The 18,436-nt window shown below is 32.4% G+C and overlaps 1 protein-coding gene across 1 annotated transcript in view; it reads left to right on the top strand.

Moving 5' to 3' along the window:
• NBEA (neurobeachin) overlaps positions 1-18,436 on the top strand; it is a 699,286-nt gene that overhangs the window by 355,727 nt on the left and 325,123 nt on the right. Inside the window, 1 exon segment of the mRNA XM_074303499.1 lies at positions 1,820-1,884. Coding sequence (XP_074159600.1) covers positions 1,820-1,884 — 65 coding nt within the window.

Raw genomic sequence — 18,436 nt, 5'->3', positions numbered from 1 at the left:
CATTCTTAAATTTAGCCACTATATGTCAAAAGAAATATGGGTTGAGAGTTATCAGAGATAGAAGAATCAAGTAAAAGTTTTTTAAGGATAAGCAAGATAAAAACAGGAAACAATAGTGAATTAGCTAGATTGACAAAGTAAATGAAAGTAAAGATCATAGAGTTTTGCTAGAGAAAATGGGATGGAATTAATTGTGTTAATAGAGAAGTTGGCCTTAATTTGAAGGCTAATCTCATCTTGTCAGAGGTGAAGGACAAGGTAATAGTAAAAGGTATCTAGGTGATGTGAGATCAGAGAAAGGAGAGAAGAGGTTAGGACTTAGTCAATAGTGTCAGGAGCTGCAGAAGTATCTAAAAGGATCAGTGATGAGAAAAGACTATCAAAATTTTAGCAGATAAGGATCATTAATTACTCTTCTTAGGACAATTTTAGTGGGGAGTACACATGCAGAAGTACCCTTGTAAAAAGTTCACAAATGGAAGTCAGGAAATGAGTTTATTAAAGATTTGAGAGTCCTACACATTTTTCTAGACAGCAGCAAATTATCTATATATATAAAACAGTTTAAAATAAAGAAGAGAGAGATAGTAAAGACTGTAAGGGAAAATGATGGGCCTCCAAATGCCAAAATGGTGATTACAGTTTAGGAAAGTAGAGGAGTGATTGAGTGACTAGAGGTCTTGATTTGGTGAGAACAAACCTAAAAGAAATGGTTCTTTTAGAGGGATATAATCAATATTACACCATTTTCTGAGCCTTTCACTTCTCACCTACATGTGTCAAACACCCCATTCTTTCTCTGTTTGGCACTATCATGTGATTCATCAGAACCTCATAGTATTTTATCAATAGAAAGGAAAATAAATTAAAAAAAAAAAGGTTGCTCTCGGCTTTCCTGCCATTACCTAAGGATCTTGAGATCTTTCTATATGAACTCCAGCTACTTCTGCGTTTGAATATGAGTTCCTGAAAAATAGAGACTATCATTATTTTCTGGCTTTATCCCCACCACTTATCATAATGTTTTACATGTAGTAAGTGCTTTTTCATTTATTCTTCATTAATTGAGCAATTCCTAACAATAATATTAGGAATGTTTTTCCACTTTTTGTGCTCCATGGACCACAATATGCCTAGATTCTTTTATCCCTTGCTACATCTCCAACTTTTCCTGATTTCAGGCCTGGCACTATAATCTACTGGGCCAACTAGCTGCCCACTGATAAATGATTTTTACAGTGACCCAGAGGCACTCCCAAGTTCTCATAATCTTTTAAGCACTAGAAAGGTTAAGTTTTGTGGCAATTGGTTTTAATATTGTGTATTTTCCCTGTTAGCAAAGAATTCAGTTATTTATAATCAACCAGAATATTACATTAATCAAAATATTTTCAAACCATTTGAAATAAGTAGCTATTTACTATATATTTTTTTCACTTTAAAATTATTAGAAGTTAAAACATGAAAACTTATCATTTGGACTAATATTTATGGGTTGAATTATTTAGTTTTAATCCCAATTACTTATGGGAGTGAGATTTTTTTTTAATTGAGAATTCAATTGTGCAATAAAGTTTATATGTAGTATAATAGCAGACATTATAAATATATGTATGCATTTATGTAAATATGTGTTTTTATTTCAATTAAGTTTGAAATAATTTTGAAATAAAATCATGTATGGAAGTTTAAAAATCCAACTGTTCAACCATCACAGTGTTCCATTGTTCCTCTTAGCCAGTAGAATTGATTATATTCATCCTATTCTACTATCCCTACTTCTTTAAACATGTTCTGGTTTGTTTGTTTTTCCATTTAGGAATGGCAAAATTCGATTCAGAAGAATGCAGGACTTGCATTTATTGAACTCATCAATGAAGGAAGGTAATTATTTTCAAGTTTTTAGAGAAGTAGTCATTTTATATTTTAGTTTACTAGGCAACTATATCCTTTAACTATCAGCTCCAAAGAGACTGAAAAAGTTCTTTTTAAATTCATTGAGACTTATTATATAAGGCATTTGGGTAAATATATTTATTTTATTAAAACATAAAATGTTAGAGTCATTCATTTACCAAAAAACCTTTTACAAAGCAAAAGGGCCAGAAAGGTTTATGAGATTTATTTGAGATTTGAGCCACAATCTCACTGAGGAACAAGTTTTTTTACACAGAGGATCAAGAGAATCCAATCTGTAAACCCATCTGCCACTCCATCTGTTTAGGGAACACAGTGTTTACTGCATACTTCCTCATTTTTATTATGAAGCAAATGTTTGTCATATACTCAAAACAGACAAAATACTGAATTATTCTTCTATAAAGCTGATAATCTAAGATGGAATACTTATTCTCTACATGTGTATCTTGAATTTTAGCTGTCATTTTATTTTACTTTATTTTCCATTCCTTTATTTACAGTCGACTAGTAAAGGGCTTTCTTTGGCTTAGTTGGCAGTGACATATCAAGCCAGATGTACCTATCTCTTCTGTGACATGCGTGGCTTCTAAGCCAGATATTTAAATTCTTCACAACCCACTTAAAAAAAAAAAAAAAAAAATTTAAACTTTTAACATGCATTTTGGTCACTATTGCTATTTTTCTTCAAAATGATTTATCTTCTTGAAATGATACTGTTTTGCTAAATTATTTCCAGTTCTTCTCTAATTTATTGTATTCTGTGAACTTTTAAAAAATCATTATAGTATAGGCTAGATTAAACAAGAACCTCTCTTTGGTGTAATGGAGTGAAAAAGGCTTGAAAAAGACTTATTCTCATAGTACACTAATAATTATGGTTTATATGGCATTACTACTAACAAATTTATTTTTGTTGGGCAAATGATATAAATTATAAATCACATTCATAGATTAAGAATTTAATTCAAAGTTATGCAGAATACATTTTAATTTTGAGTTAAATCAGGTCTCTTAATTCATAGGACTATATTAATTCATTTGCATTGTGTAAGATACATTACCCTCTAGGCTTCAGTTTTTCATCTGTTTAATATGGAAGTAAGATTAGATGATCTCTCAGATTCCCTTCAGTTCATAATCCCATGACCTTATAAGATACTGCTATTCATCAGTAGCATTCCATATGATTATAGAAATGAGTACTTAGAGCTTTAAACGGGATGGAATTTCCTAGACTTTAAAGCAGGTGCTATTTCTTTAAAACTCAAATATTTCTTGAAATCTAATGCTAAAAAGAAGAGATGGGAAATATATTTAAATAATGGTATAGTGTGTTTTTTTTGTTTTTTTTTGAAAGTAGAAGTGGCATGCAGGAAAAGAAGTATAAGATTGTGCATGTATGATTTCAATTGTTTCCCTGAAAATCACAAAAACATGCAGAACATATATTTTAATAAATCTTGTCATATCTGGGATATGTAATCTTGTGGTGCTCTCCAGCAAATATATTTATAAAAAAGCTGATGAAAGAGAAGGGAGAAAAAGCCCTGAAAAATAAACATTAGGCTCAGACTGCTAGCTATGTATTTTCTTAAAAGCCCTGCCTTATAGTTTTAATTTTCTGTGGTGATTCACGGCAGGAGGGCCATGGAAAATATCGTTTTAGCCAGTAGATTCAACCTCCACCAATTTTTTTTTTAGTTTTACCAGAAGTATAAATAACAGTAATTGCCATCTTGTATTTGATTTTTATTCTCCTTCCTGACCTTGGATTAAAATGACAATAAGATATATTATGTTTTTTCCAAAGTATTTTCTACATATATTATCATATTCAATCTTCACATTTACTTTTTGAGATAGTTACTTTGGGTAATATTGTCCCTGTTTTGCAAAACTGAAGCCCAGAGAAATTAAATGAATTGTTCATAGTACAATACTAGCACTGCTAGTATTGGAGGTGGGATCTAAAACTATGTCTCTTCTAATTCAAGCCCTTCCACTCTTCCTACTATCCTATGCTGCTTCAAACGCTCTAATAAATGTAGAAATCACTTCTATGTCATCACTGCTATAGGCTCATCTTCCTTGAATACTCCTAATAAGAAAATCACTATCATGAAGGAACTATTTCATTTTTAATTCTAGTGATTTTTTTCCTCTCTCCAAAAAGAAAAAATATATATTCATCTAGTAGTCTTAGTTCTGGCCTTTGAAGCAACATAAAAATCTATTCTTTTCAAAATGAGGTTGTTTCAAAGTATGTACAATTCTGTCTTCCCCTTAGTCCCTGCTTCAAATTGAACTTTCCCAAATTCTTCTAGTGGTATGATTCTTCTAAGGGTATGATTTGTAGACTCTTAAGCTTTCTTTTATTTTTTGCTTCAATTCTTATTTTCAGAGTCCTCACCTAAAGTGAATTGATTGCTTTTTATGTAGCCTCTCTAACAACAGAAAAAGAATAGTTCATCGCATTTGAATTCTATATGTCTGTTAATTTAGCAGCCAGAACTTAGATTAGCTTTCTTAAGAATTATATCGTACTGTTTTCTTGTACTAGCTTATGGTTAACTAAAATTCTCTAAATCTTGTCAGAATTTATAAACAGTCTTCTTTCCCCCATGCTGTATTTGGATACTTCTGTTAATCCCTAAACTAGTGAAGTAGAATTCTTGACTTTTTCTTTTTAAACTTTAAGAAAATATTTTAAGATTTTCATAAAAATTTGTTATTTTGTTGTTGATAGTTTACATTTTTCTTATTAGAAAGATTATAAGGTAAGTTTAGGGCTAGTAAGAAAAATCAAAACTTGAGATGAGGCATTTGCTTTAGTAAGCTAATTGAGATTTTTTATTATTTTAGATTTCTGGAAAGGGTACAGAGAATTGTTGTATAGGGAAACTTAACTGCAAGTGAACTATGCCCTGGCTACTGCTTTGCACATGTAATGTTGCCACTTCAAATTTTATTTGAAAGTTTGTTGTTTAAAAAAAAAAAAAATTCTCTGATACTCTAACTAGGGAAAAAGGGGGAAGGAAACTTAAAAAAAAAAAAAAACAGTTGAATTTGAAACAGTTTTTCAAATAATAATGTATTTGTCATCTACTTGACTAGTTTATCCCTAGGTCTCAAATGTCTTTACTACTGCATAACAACTCACTAAAAAAGGAAATTCAAATATAAACATGAAGGTTTCCTTTTCTTTTTAAATGTGTACTGCGAAAACTGGAGATGTTTTTCTTAGCCTTGATAGTTTTTGTTTAACCTTATCGTCTAAAGTATCATGTCGGAAGTGCTGGATTACCCTTTATTTACAGTCTATACAGGACAATGTTAGCTTTGGTAGATATTCTTGGCTTTTATTCTTGCAAAGAATTACCTGTATAGATGTATCTAAATTAATACAAAAAAGCAGTTTAGCCCTTTAAAGAGTTGCCTCAGGAGCTAAGATGTTATGTGACTCACACAACTAATATGTGTCAGAAGTAGTAGGCCCTTACCTCAAGTCTATCTGTCCCTCAAGGCACTCTACAACACTATTTCTCATCTGGGAAATATTTACTAAGATGAAAAGGTTAGGTTTTAACCAAATAGATTATGTGTTTTTCATGTAAGGATCAGCCTAGAAAACTTCAGAAAGCTGTATTACTAGATTATTGGACTCTAGATAATATATTTTTAATCATGATAATAGATAAAACAGAAGCAGTGACATCAGTTTCTCCAATGAGAGCACTCAACCTCTTTAAATCATGAGTCTTTTAGACTTTAAATTAATAATAATTTCATATGCTTAGATCCTCTGAAAACAAAGAGCAACTATCTTTGTATCCATAAAGATTTTTTAAAATCCTTTTTACAAATAGTTTTTACTAATAGAGCAAATATAGACGAGGAGAAGATAAGAGTTCGTTGCATTCATTCTCCTGGTACCAGTTTATTTGTTTATTAAGTATGAATTTTATCCCCCAAATTAAATTGAATGCTCCTTAAGGGAAAGATCCATTTCTTATACATCCTTTTTATTACTTTATACAGTTGAATGCAATATTGATGATCACTAAATGTTAACACCTTAATTTTCAGACTCAAAATACTTAGTAATTGGAAAAGATTTTTAGAGAGTATTTTAACCCTCTTATTTCATAATGAACTTATATGACCCCAAGGGGATAAGTAATTTGGTTATTAAGGTCACATAACCAATTAGTATCAGAATTGCTTTTTTAAAATCACATATATATATATATTTATATATATCAGTGTATCCTCTTTTTAAAATTTCTTACTGTCATAAATCTGGCACATGAATTTTAGTCCCAAAATATGGCATCTAAGAATATTCTACAGAATTACCATGAAAGTCTCTCTACTGTACCTAAAAGTATATCTTCTTTCACTTGATATTTTCAAAGGTTTAAATGGAATGTGAACTAATATACATTCACTCCACTTTTAGGATTTCAATCTTTAATGGTTTAATGGAGATGAACATAAGAATCAATAAGTGGAAATTGTTATAAATATTTATCCTATTTAACATCTAAATTTAGGGATATAATTCATCAATCATTGCTAGAGAGTATAATTGTGCAGTTGTCAACAATTAACAGGACAAAAACAGTTGATGAATGTGCAGTTGAATTAAAATACTCCCTAGGACAGATTGAAATTATAACCTGCATCATTTAAAGGAATCTAACAAAGGATCTTTGTAATTAAAACAAAGCAAGGTTAATGAGATATAAAATTGCTTATAATCTCTATGCAATAATGATCTCATTTAAAATTGTTAAAAATGTGAATTGAAAAATTAGAAGAGTCTGAAGGACTTAAATTGCAGCATTCAGGTAACCAGATTAATAAATAAAAATTTAGGTTAAATTATCCAAAATAAGACATCATGGTTGTTTTGGAGGATTCTTATGGAATAGAGGGAGTATTTGTATCATTTACCCATTTTTAAAATTTTATTTTAAAATCTTGTTCAATAATAACAAACCAAAACTTTGTCCCTCAATCCCTTAAGTAAGTATTTCTGGTTTTGATCTGAAGCAGAATTGCTGAAAACTATTGGAAAACAAAAATTCTTAAATTATTACCTTCTTAATTCATTTCATATCAGGGAATGCTATGATTTTAATTGAGGGATTAAAAAATATAAAATCGAGAAATTTATGTTTCTAAAAAGTTATTTAATTAGATTTTGAATCTTACACATGTTTTATTTATGCCTTTCAAAGAAATATGAGATATGCTATAAATATATACATGTATCTTTTAAATTTCATAGAATAGATCTAAAGCATACATATATATTCTTTAAGTGATACATAAACAATATTTATTTATAGTATCCCAAAAGCCTTATGTCAGTTTTAAACTTTAATAGTTTTGAAAATAAATCCAAACAAATGAATATATGTGTATATATTTGCATTTTATTTTTTTTTTTTAAGAAGAGAGTCATTTACATGACAGAAAGGATAACAAATATCTATCCCATGCCAAGGGTCTAGAGAAAGATTACGAGCATATTAAGGAAATTTCCTATGAATGATTTTGGGGAGGACATGAACAAGAACAGGATGACAGGGAATGGAGATTTTTTTTTTTTTAATTTGAATAGTCAGATTGAGTGTTCATATCCAAGAGAACTCAGAGGCATCAAAGTATCTAATTTTTAAATAAATTCATAGAAATTAAGATATATAAAATTATTTTTATAAATAAAATCAGTAAGTTGCTTTTCATATTGAGACTTGAAATCAAGTTATTTCAAAATTATTTGGGGTAAATTAATTTTATGTGAATTTAAGCATAGCTTATAGCCATTTTAATGTACTTGAATAATAGTAGTTTAGATTTTTACAATATTTCATGGTTCACAAAATATTTTCTTCATGGTACTATGATCAAAATATTATACATATTCTCAGCCTCACAAAGGTATTTGCGGGAAGTCAACGCACCTATAAAATATCAGAACTTATATTTGGGCTTGTATTTCCTGATTTCAAATCCATTTTTTTTCTACTGCTTTCTTTACTGCTTTTTCATGCTGCCATCTTTTAAATGAGTAAGTCAAGTATTTGTTAAATTTTTGTTATGTGGTAGCTACTGTGCTAAAATGCTGGCAATACAAAGTAAGATAAAGTAGTTTTGATATATGTGTGCACATGCTAGAAAGAGAAAATTTTCTTGAAAAAGAGGATTTGAGCCGACTCAATACTTAGCTTCCATAGGACAAAAGTTGATCCAGTATCCACATTAAGTGCAATGCCAATATGTCCTGCTAGTGGAGGATTAGCGTGGTGCCTAAGGAGAACCCAAACAAATCCAAATCAATAAAACAGAGCAGGTTAAAGTGCCCATGCCAGTTAGTATTGATATTGAGCATACTGATAATCTTCTATACTTTCAGTGAGATATGTAAGCCAAGTCTCCAGGGGGAAAAAAAAAAGGCAGAAATTAGTGGAACATTCTACACTTGGTGGGTTTATCTTCCTGATATAAGTTTCTCCCTACTCTGGGATGTTCTTCACCCATATATGAAAATTATCTTTCAAAAGCATAAGTCTGTCCATATTATCCTTATATTTAATCAGTAAACAGGTCTCCTGTTACCTCCAGGATGAAGAATATATATCTCCTTATTTTTGACTTTTAAATCCCTTTACAACATGCTTTTCTAGTCTTTTTATAATTTTATATATATGTATATATCCTCTATGATCCAGTGACATTGGCCTCCTTGTTGTTTCTTTACATTATGCACTTCATTCCCTGACTTTATTCCTTTTCACTGACTGCTCCTCCTGAGTAGAATTCTTTTCTTTCTTGTTTTCACCTGTTGACTTCTCTGGCTTCTTTCAGGACATGGCATCTGTCCTATCTACAACAAATCTTTACCTCTTTACCCTATTTTGCTTTCCCTCTCTCCCATTCACTCCAATATGGCTAAAGTTAATTATCTGAAATTTATCTTACATATATCTCATTTATACTGTTGTTAGCAAATTGTCTTCTACATTCAGTTGTGAGTTCCCTGAAAATAGGTAGTATTTTTACCTTTCTTTATATGTACTGCTCTTAGCACAGTCCCTAGCACATAATCAGTTTGTTGACTGTGCTTGTTAAATTGACTTCACCTCTGCCTCTCAGAGTACCCCTCTCCTCCTTAGGCTTAGTTTTATTTCTGGTACAAAGCCTTTCATCATTCTGCCCAGTTAATATCTCCTTCTCAAAATTACTTTTTATGTCCTTTGTATTTATTTGTCTATGTACATTTGTTTTGTATCTTTAACATTTAATATGATATCTGGTAATTGGTGCTTATTGAATTGAACTGAAAGGTCTTGCTTTCCCCTCTTTTCATATAAATGGAGTGAGGAAGAGCTTACTTCACAGTACACTATGAGAAGATTCACGTAAACATAATATAAATTTCTGTCATTGAGGGATTTACAATTTGTTGGATCAAATCTGAACAGGTGAAAAAAATTAAATTAAAATTTAATTTAATACCTAAAGATGTATCTTAATAAAATAGGTACCTTTAAATTCAAATAAGTTGTCCAGATATTTCAGAATTTGGTGAAATCATTAAGGGCTTCAGGAAATAATGAATTCCTCAGAAGATAAGAATCTCAAAGAACACTAGACAACACATGCTGGATATTCCAGAGATTAACTTCTGGCTTCTCATGTGTGTTCACATGTGTACATCTGTGTGTGTGGGGGGGCATGTTTAGAATGCTACTTTATATATTTGCATACACATACAGATATATATCATATATTACATATACATGTATGTACAAAACAACAGATTTAATATTTATTTAATAAAAAAGAATGAATGTTGCTCTTTACTTTCACAGTAGACCAAGATAAATCACAATGTAAATCAACCACCACCCACAAAGAACCTCCTAAAGTTTTATTTTTTAAATTACGATCATGTATATAATTCTGCAAGACAAAGATGTTTTACATTCATTGATACAAAATACATTTCGTATCAGTGAATGTTCAATATTTGCTGTCAATAAGTAGAATTACACACAAATATGAACAAAACATTTTAAAAACCTACCCATTAAATAAAAGTCAGAATTTTCTTTATGTTACTCCACATAACAAACCTATTAAAAGAAGCCTATTTATGAAGACTATGTTTTATTCTCTTGAAAAACGTTTTTGCTGTGTGAAATTTTATTTAAAAAAAAAAAAAAGTGGTCAAGTATTTAATTTTAAAATATCACCAGATCTTGGGAGTCAGGAATATAGTCATAGCATGTACCCACACATCTTGAGATGTATGTCCCAAATTGTTTGTCCTACTACTAATATTACCCACAGAACATAAACCAGATTTGGATTTTGGAATAATCAGAATTTGGAAATTATTAAGTAGAAAGAAAAACTGGATTAGATTTTTCATATTCCTTATGATGTAAAATGAAGTTAAAAGTCAGCACCACAACTCATTTAATTCCTCACTCTCTAGTCTCCAGATACTTTCAGGGAGAGATCAACATTTGAACTTTTCAAGAGCCTGCATGGGATCAGGAGGTCCTTTTGGTCTAAACTAGTATAAATTTCTCACAAATATTGATTTATATTGATAAAAGGGATGGAGCTAGAAAGAACCTTAGAGAAGCTGTTGTCTAACTTTCTTAAAAAGTTAAGTGACTTGCTTAATGTAAAATAGCTAGCAAAATCATGGAATCAGAATTTTAATCCAGATATTGTATATGTATTTCTAGTTCGGAGTATCACATCATGCTGATGTCTTCTCTCCTTCCTAAAACAAAATCTCCCTCTATGGTAATTAGTAGTCAGAATACTTCATAGTAAGGAGATTTTGTTATTAGAATTCTCTGAATTGGAGAGGGACCTAAGGCACCAGTAGAACAGAAGAACTTAAAAGAAGACTTAAAATGAGGTCCTGAGACCATAGCAACTATTTTGAAACCAGAATTCATTTCTGACAAGACTTAGCTAATAAATATAAATATATATGCACATATATATGTGCATTGTTGCTTTTTGTTTACACATAATTCTACCAAAAGTCTGACTGAACTGCAGTGATCTGAAGATTAGTCTGCAAAACTAGATGATAAATTGCTGTAGTAATTTAAAAAGAAAAATTGTATCTTCATCTTGAAGGCTAAAAAAGTTGACTTAAATTCCTAAAAAATGTATAGGACAAATTATTATGCCATAACTGCATATTTAAATTTTTATAATCACTCATAATAATAATCAGCTATCTTGTCCCCAACCTGCCCTCTAGACCTGTCCTTCTGGATGCCACATCAACACCTCAAATTCTGCACATTCAAGGCAGAATTCACAATTTTTCTTTCTGACTCTGACCTTTTGTCAAACTTCAATATGTTTATTGAGAGAGCTTAAAATAATTTTTATTGATTCCTCTTATTTTTATATAACATCTTTATTATTTTCTTGCATTATTCCAAATAGAAATGCAGAATGATTAGACTACTTTCCAGTTCCTTGCATTTTCCTTCCCCAAAACTGATGGTTCTCATCTTTTCTTTTTTTTTTTCCCCATTTTTAGCAATTGTATGACAGTGTAAGTTGAATCATCAGTTTAATTTGCATTTCATTGCCTATTTGTGATTTTATAGCTTGGGTTCATATGGACAGTTCTATGTAGTTATTTGTAAATCTGTTTGGCCATATATAGGACCACTTACCTATTGAGAAATGATTCTTCATGTTATTGATATTTGTGCATCAGACTTTTGTTATTGATATTTTGCACATTTTCTTACTCTACCACTTTTTTTCTAATCCTATTTTCATTAATTTTATATGCGTAGTAGCTTTTAAAAATGTATGTAGTAAAATTATGTAACTTATCTTTTTTTGATATATATTTTATCATTCTATTTCTAAAGTCTATTGAAATGATTATGTAGTTTTTTCTATGATTAATTATACATATTTTTTGTTTTTATTTTTTAACTTTCCACTTTGCTGTTTTCTTTTCTTCAGAAAAATCTGTAGAGAGTTTCTATCTTTTTGTTCTAAATTCTCTAGTTTTTAATCAGATTGATTTACTTATACTTGAAGAGCTCCAATTATTAATTGTCATTGGTTTGCTATTCTTATTTATTTGATTGTTCTTAATTATTATGGAAGTTGATAGAGATGCTTTATTATTATTTCAAGTGACCTTGCAGAATTACTTGCACTTTCTTTACCTTCTTTAAATGATTCTGACTCATTTTCCTTTGTTTCAGGGTACTGTTATCCACAGAATTGTATCTTTTTCTTCAAATGCTTGTTCATTACCTTTTCTAGGTCAGATTTAATAGTTCTGAAACATTGTCCTCATTTTTCTAGATGTTCTTGCTGGAAATTTGGCATTAAAAACCACTAATTTGTTCCCTTTGAAAGATCCAGCCCTATTATCCCCTGTCTCCAGCCCTTGCTCCCTGTTTTCTCTGACTCCCAGGGACAGATGAGATCTGTTTCCTTTGGAAAGTCATTACCAATTGGGAAACTGCTTTAGAGAGACTCCAAACAACTACTGAACTATGACCTATGAACTATTGCCTATCTCACATTTCTAGGCTCTGCCATCATTTCAGCAACAGATTTTCTTGACTCCTTAGGTCCCTGGTAGCTGGTTTTAAAAGGGGATGGTCAGGAAAGTATCCTCCAGAATGTTCTAAGTTGAATGCTCTGAAAATCAGTAGCCTCCCCGTGATTGTCACAGGACAATGGACAGTGGAGGCACCTTGAACTCCTGGGGCGTAATCTCCTCTTGCCATATAATATAGAAAATTTCAGTCAACTTTTATATGAACAATGGACCACCCCCACACACACTGTAAATCTCAGCTGGAATAGAATCAGCACCAGGTGTTTTGCCACACAAAGGTAGCCTAATGGTCTTCAAAACCTCTTTAGTTGGAGCTTCAGCTAAGGAGTGATTGATTTTTAACCTGAGGTAAATGTTCAGTGGCTTTAACCTTGATTGATAATGTTTTGTTGAGAACACTATGGAAATGTTTAACCCATCTCTCTAAGATCATGTCCTTATCACTAATCAATGTGGCTTCATCAGCACTGAGTGATTGAGGTGCATCATATATAGGTCTTTGGCCCACAAATAGCCCCCAGTGTGTTATATACTATACAACATTTATAGATCTGACCAAGCCTTTGACACTCTCAGTCTAGAGGGCTTATGGAAAATTATGTCAAAATGTAGTTGCCCACAGGAGTTCATCAGTATAATAGGTCAATTTCATGATTGCATGCTTTCTTGAGTTTTGGACAATGTGCAGTACTCTCAATATTTCTGGGAAATGCAGTAAAAACAAGGCTGTGTGCTTTTTCCTGTTTTTTTTTTTTTTAACATAATGTTCTTAACCATGATATCAAATGCCTTCAGTGAGTATAAACATGGCATCAGAGTCAGCTACCATAGAGATGGTAAATTCTTCAACTTGAAAAGGCTATAAGCAAAAACTAAAATGGAAGGAGTATTGGTGCATGATTTTTTATTTGCAGATTATTATCCACTCAATGCAGCCTCCTAAGCTGAGAGGAAACAAAACATGGGTCAATTTTCTGCTGCTTGAACTAATTTTGCCCTAACAGTTAACAGCAAGAAAATTCAGGTGCTCCATCAGCCAGCATCACATCCTCCATATGTAGGACCATTGGTTACAGCAAACAGAGAAGTTTTGAATACTGTGGATAAGTTCATTTACTTTGGCAATATTCTTTTCAGAGTTTTCCACATTGATAATGAGGTTAGCACAAACATTGCTAAAGCTCACTCAATGTTTAGGAGGCTCCAAGGAAAAACATAGGAGAGAAAATGTGTTAGACTGACTACCATACTGAAGATCTACAAAGCCATTGTGCTCACTTCATTGTTGTATGCCTCTGAAAACTGGACATTATACTAATGCCATTTCAGGAAACTGAATCACTTCCATTTGAATTGTTTTAGGAAGATTCTGAAGGTCACCTGGCAGGATAAGATACCAGACAATGAAATCCTTTCTTGAACTAAATTGCCAAACATTAAAACTCTACTTCAGGAAGTGCATTTCTATAGGGCTGCCACATCGTTTGAATGTCAAATGTAAACTTGCCAAAAAGACTTTTATGGAGTACTCACATAGAGCAAGCACTCACAAGAGAGTCAAAAAAGTGATTCAAGGACATCCTCAACATGTCTCTTAAAAACTTTAGAATCAGTTGTATGACATGGGAGACAATGGCACAAGGACCACCCAATATGGCATGTCCTCATTGGAGAAGATGCTGTGCTCTGTGAGCAAAACATAATTGAGTTAGCCCAGAAGGAAACGTGAGATGTGCAAAGTTAGAGAATCCACCCCAAATGTTCATATGGACTATTTGTTTGAGGCTTGTGGCAGAACATAACAAACTCACATTGGTCTGATTAGCCACAGTTGAAACACACTCACTTGACTCCAACATAGTGATATCAATTTTGGTCCTTTCCAAGAATGAAGGACAGCAATCAATAAATAAACATCATTAAGCAATTACCCTGTGCTAAGTCCTGGAGAAGCCAGGGATTGGGATCTTTTGTCTCCCTTGCCTCCTTTTTTTTTTTTTTTTTTTTTTTTTTTCCTGGCTAGAATTGAAGAAAATTTTTGTAGTCTGAACTTTTAGCTAACTTCTGTCAAAGATAACTGAAGGGTAATGAAGGGTATTTAAGAGTGGCTTGCCCAGGTTCAGACTTGAGACCATATTTGAATTCAGAAAGATGAATCTTATTGATTCCAGGCCCAGCGCTCTATTCTCTTCTTCTTACTCAAGGTGTTTACTTGTTAATATTTCATGAAATAAAAAGAAGTTTTAGTGGATATACATCTACATTATGAGGTTTCTGTATATGCCATATATGTATATGCACAGCCACAATAAATATGCTCTCTCTATATACATAATTATATATGTATATGTGTTTGTATATAAATAATTTTGATCACCATTTCATATTCCCCAGTCTTTATACTCTTCCACAAATTTCCTTCCTCTTAAAATTTAACATTAGTCTACTTCTTAGCTCTCAGTTCCTTTAAATAATGAAATAATGTCATAAATTAATTCCAAAAACCAGGTTTTAGAAAGGGTAGCAGCCATAAAAATATTCTAATGCCTCAGGCTGGAGCAGGAGATATAGAAGCTTGAAGAAATAAGAAATGATGGGAACAGTGAAAACAACTGACTGGGCTTTTGGTCTGTGGTTATTTTTTTCTTTAAGATGTACAAACCTTAATTTTCCTCCTTTTAACTGGCACCCAGTGATTGTTTTTAGTTGAAACTAAGCAAAACTAGCCTAATTCCTAGTTAAAGGACTAGCCCTCCAAATACCTTAAGATAGCTCTCATCCTTCTTTTCCTGCCCTCTCCTCTCTTTTCCCCCTATATTCTCACTGGGTGATCTCCTTAGTTTCCAAGGATTAAATATCTTTTCCTTTATTTCCTTACTTGTTTGTTTTGGTGAGACAATTGGGGTCAAATGACTTCCCCAGGGTAAAACAGCTGGGAAGTGTTACCTAAGTTCAGATTTGAATTCAGGCCCTTCTGACTTCAGAACCTGTGCTGTATTTACTGTTCCATCTAGCCAGCCCAGATTAAGTATCTTTTTTATGTAGATGAATCCTATATTTATGTAACTAGTCCTACTATCTTTGGAGCTCTAAATCCTACATCATGAACTGTCTGGCTGGACATTTTAAACTAGGTGTTAACTAGGCATTTCAACCCAGTATGTCTAAAAGAGAACTTATTATCATTCTCCCAAAACTTTCTCAACTTCCTCATTATTGCCTTCTTCTAATCAGCAGGTTAGTCAATTTCACTCTTTTTTAACTCCTCACTCTCACTCATCCCACATATCTAATTTCTCCCTCCACAATATTTCTCCCACCTGGTCTCCTTTCACAGTTCACATTAGTTTAGCCCCTTTTATGGACTTTTACAGCCACCTAACTGGTTTCCTTGTGTCAAATCTTTCTCCTAAGATAAATCTGACTTGCAAACATTTTTTAAATAATAGTTTTTTATTTTCAAAATATATGCAAAGATAAGTTTTCAACATTTACCCTTGCAGAACCTTGTGTTCCAAATTTTTTCCCTTCTTTTTCCCATCCCCTCCCTTAGACAGCAGGTGATCCAATATATGTGTTAAACATGTACAATTATTCTATACATATTTCCACATTTGTCATACTGCACAAGAAAAATCAAATCAAAAAAAGGGAAAAAAATCAAGCAAATAACAATAAAAAAGTGATGATATTATGTTGTGATCCACACTCAATCCCCATAGTCTTCTTTCTGGGTACAGATGGCTCTCTGCATCACAAGTCTATTAGAATTGGCTTGAATTACCTCATTGTTGAAAAGAGCCAAGTCCATCAAAGTTGATAATCTCATAATCTTCTTGTAGCTGGGTGCAATGTTCTTCTCTTGGTACTGCCCATTTCATTTAGCCTCACTTCATGTAAGTCTCCATAGGCCTCTCTAAAATCATCCTGCCAATCGTTTCTTACATAACAATATTCCATTACATTCATATACCATAACTTATTCAGCCATTCCCCAGTTGGTGAGCATCCACTCAGTTTCTAGTTCCTTGCTGCTTAAAAAAGGGCTGCTACAAACATTTTTTTGCACATGTGGGTTCTTTTCCATTTTTTTATCTATTTTGGGGGGATACAGACCCAGTAGTGACACTACTGGATTAAAGGATATGCCCAGTTTGATAGCAAAATTCCAAATTACTCTCCAAAATGGTTGGATCAGTTCACAGCTCCACCAACAATGTATTAATGTCCCAGTTTTCCCACATCCTCCCTAACATCATCTTTTCCTGTCATCTTATCCACCCTGAGAGATGTGTAGTGATACCTCAAGAGTTGTCTTAATTTACACTTCTTATATCAATAGTAATTTAGAGGATCTTTTCATATAATAGAAATGGTTTCAATTTCTTCACCTAAAAATTGTCTGTTCATATCCTTTGACCCTTTATCAGATAGAGAATGGCTTGAATTCTTATGAGTCAATTCTCTCTCTATTTTTTAAATAAGGCCTTTATCAGAACCCTTGAATGTAAATGTTTTTCTTAGTTTATTGTATCCCTTCTAATCTTGTCTGCATTGGTTTTGTTTGTACAAAACCTTTTTAACTTAACATAATCAAAATGATCCATTTTGTGTTCAATAATGTACTCTAGTATATGTGTGTGTGTGTGTGTGTGTGTGTGTGTGTGTGTGTGTGTGTGTGTGTGTGTGTGTATGGAAATGGGAGTTTATGAGATCATCAAGGAAAATAGTATTGAGGAAGAAGAAAAGAGGACCGAAGATAGAGCTTTGGAGGCTTATGCCATTACGTACTAATGTGAGTCAGTGTGTACATGACTGGGTGAATTCAAGCAAAAAAGACTTGGAAAAAGTAATCAAACGGATAGGAGAACTAGAAGTATTATGTAAACATAGAGAGAAAAGAGGGTGATCAATAGTGACAGAAGCTGTGAAGAGAACAAGAATAAAGATTGAGAAAGTGCTATTATATTTGGCATTTAAGAAGCATTGGTAACTTGGGTGAGAGCAATTTCTATTGATTGATGCAATTAATGGCCAGATTGCAGAGAGTTAAAAAGAGAGTGAGTAGAAAGGAAGTAAAAAAACATCTGTTATATAACTTTTTCTGAGAAATTTACCCAAGAAAGTGAGAATAAATATATGTGTTAAATGCAGGGAATAATGGATTAGGCTAGACTTTTTTTTCTTTTCTTTTCTTTTCTTTTCTTTTTTCTCAAGAATGAGTACATAAGTATTTTAGGCATTTAACAAGCAGCCAGAGACTGAAGAATAATAATGATAGAGTGGGGATGATGTGGTCTGTGGCGATCCATTGAAGAAAACAGGAGGGAATTGGGTCACTCATACATGTACTTGTACGTGTTAAAACTTTTATTTCATTTCAACTTTTATTTATTTCATCTCTTAGTGTGAAACAGGATGAAAGGAGAAGATACTGAGGAAAAGTGTGATGGGAGATAGTGAGGAGGGAAGAATTCATTAATTCATATTCTCTACAGATCCTTAACCATGGGTCTGACCATGTTATTTCTCTCCTCAATAAAATCCAGGAGCTCCCTCTAGGATTAAATATTAGCCCTTCCCCTCTTTTGGGGAGGGACACAACCTGAGCCCAGCTTACTTTTCCAGTCTCATTACATATTACTTAATGGTCCAGCCAAATTCACCTTGATGTTTTTCGTGGATAGCCTCCAAATCCTATCTCTATACATTTGGAGCCTTCAGATTGTCCTGTTTCAGATGGTGCTATGTCTTTACTATACTATTTAAAATCCCTTGTTATTGTTATACAACTTAAATACCACCTTTTCATATGAAGCCTTCCCATATATCCTTCCTCCTGTTGTGAATACCCTTCCTCCTCAAACCACT

This window comes from Sminthopsis crassicaudata, chromosome 3 (genome assembly GCF_048593235.1).
Source record: "Sminthopsis crassicaudata isolate SCR6 chromosome 3, ASM4859323v1, whole genome shotgun sequence".
NCBI lineage: Eukaryota > Metazoa > Chordata > Mammalia > Dasyuromorphia > Dasyuridae > Sminthopsis > Sminthopsis crassicaudata.
This window is presented reverse-complemented; position numbering and strand designations above follow the sequence as displayed.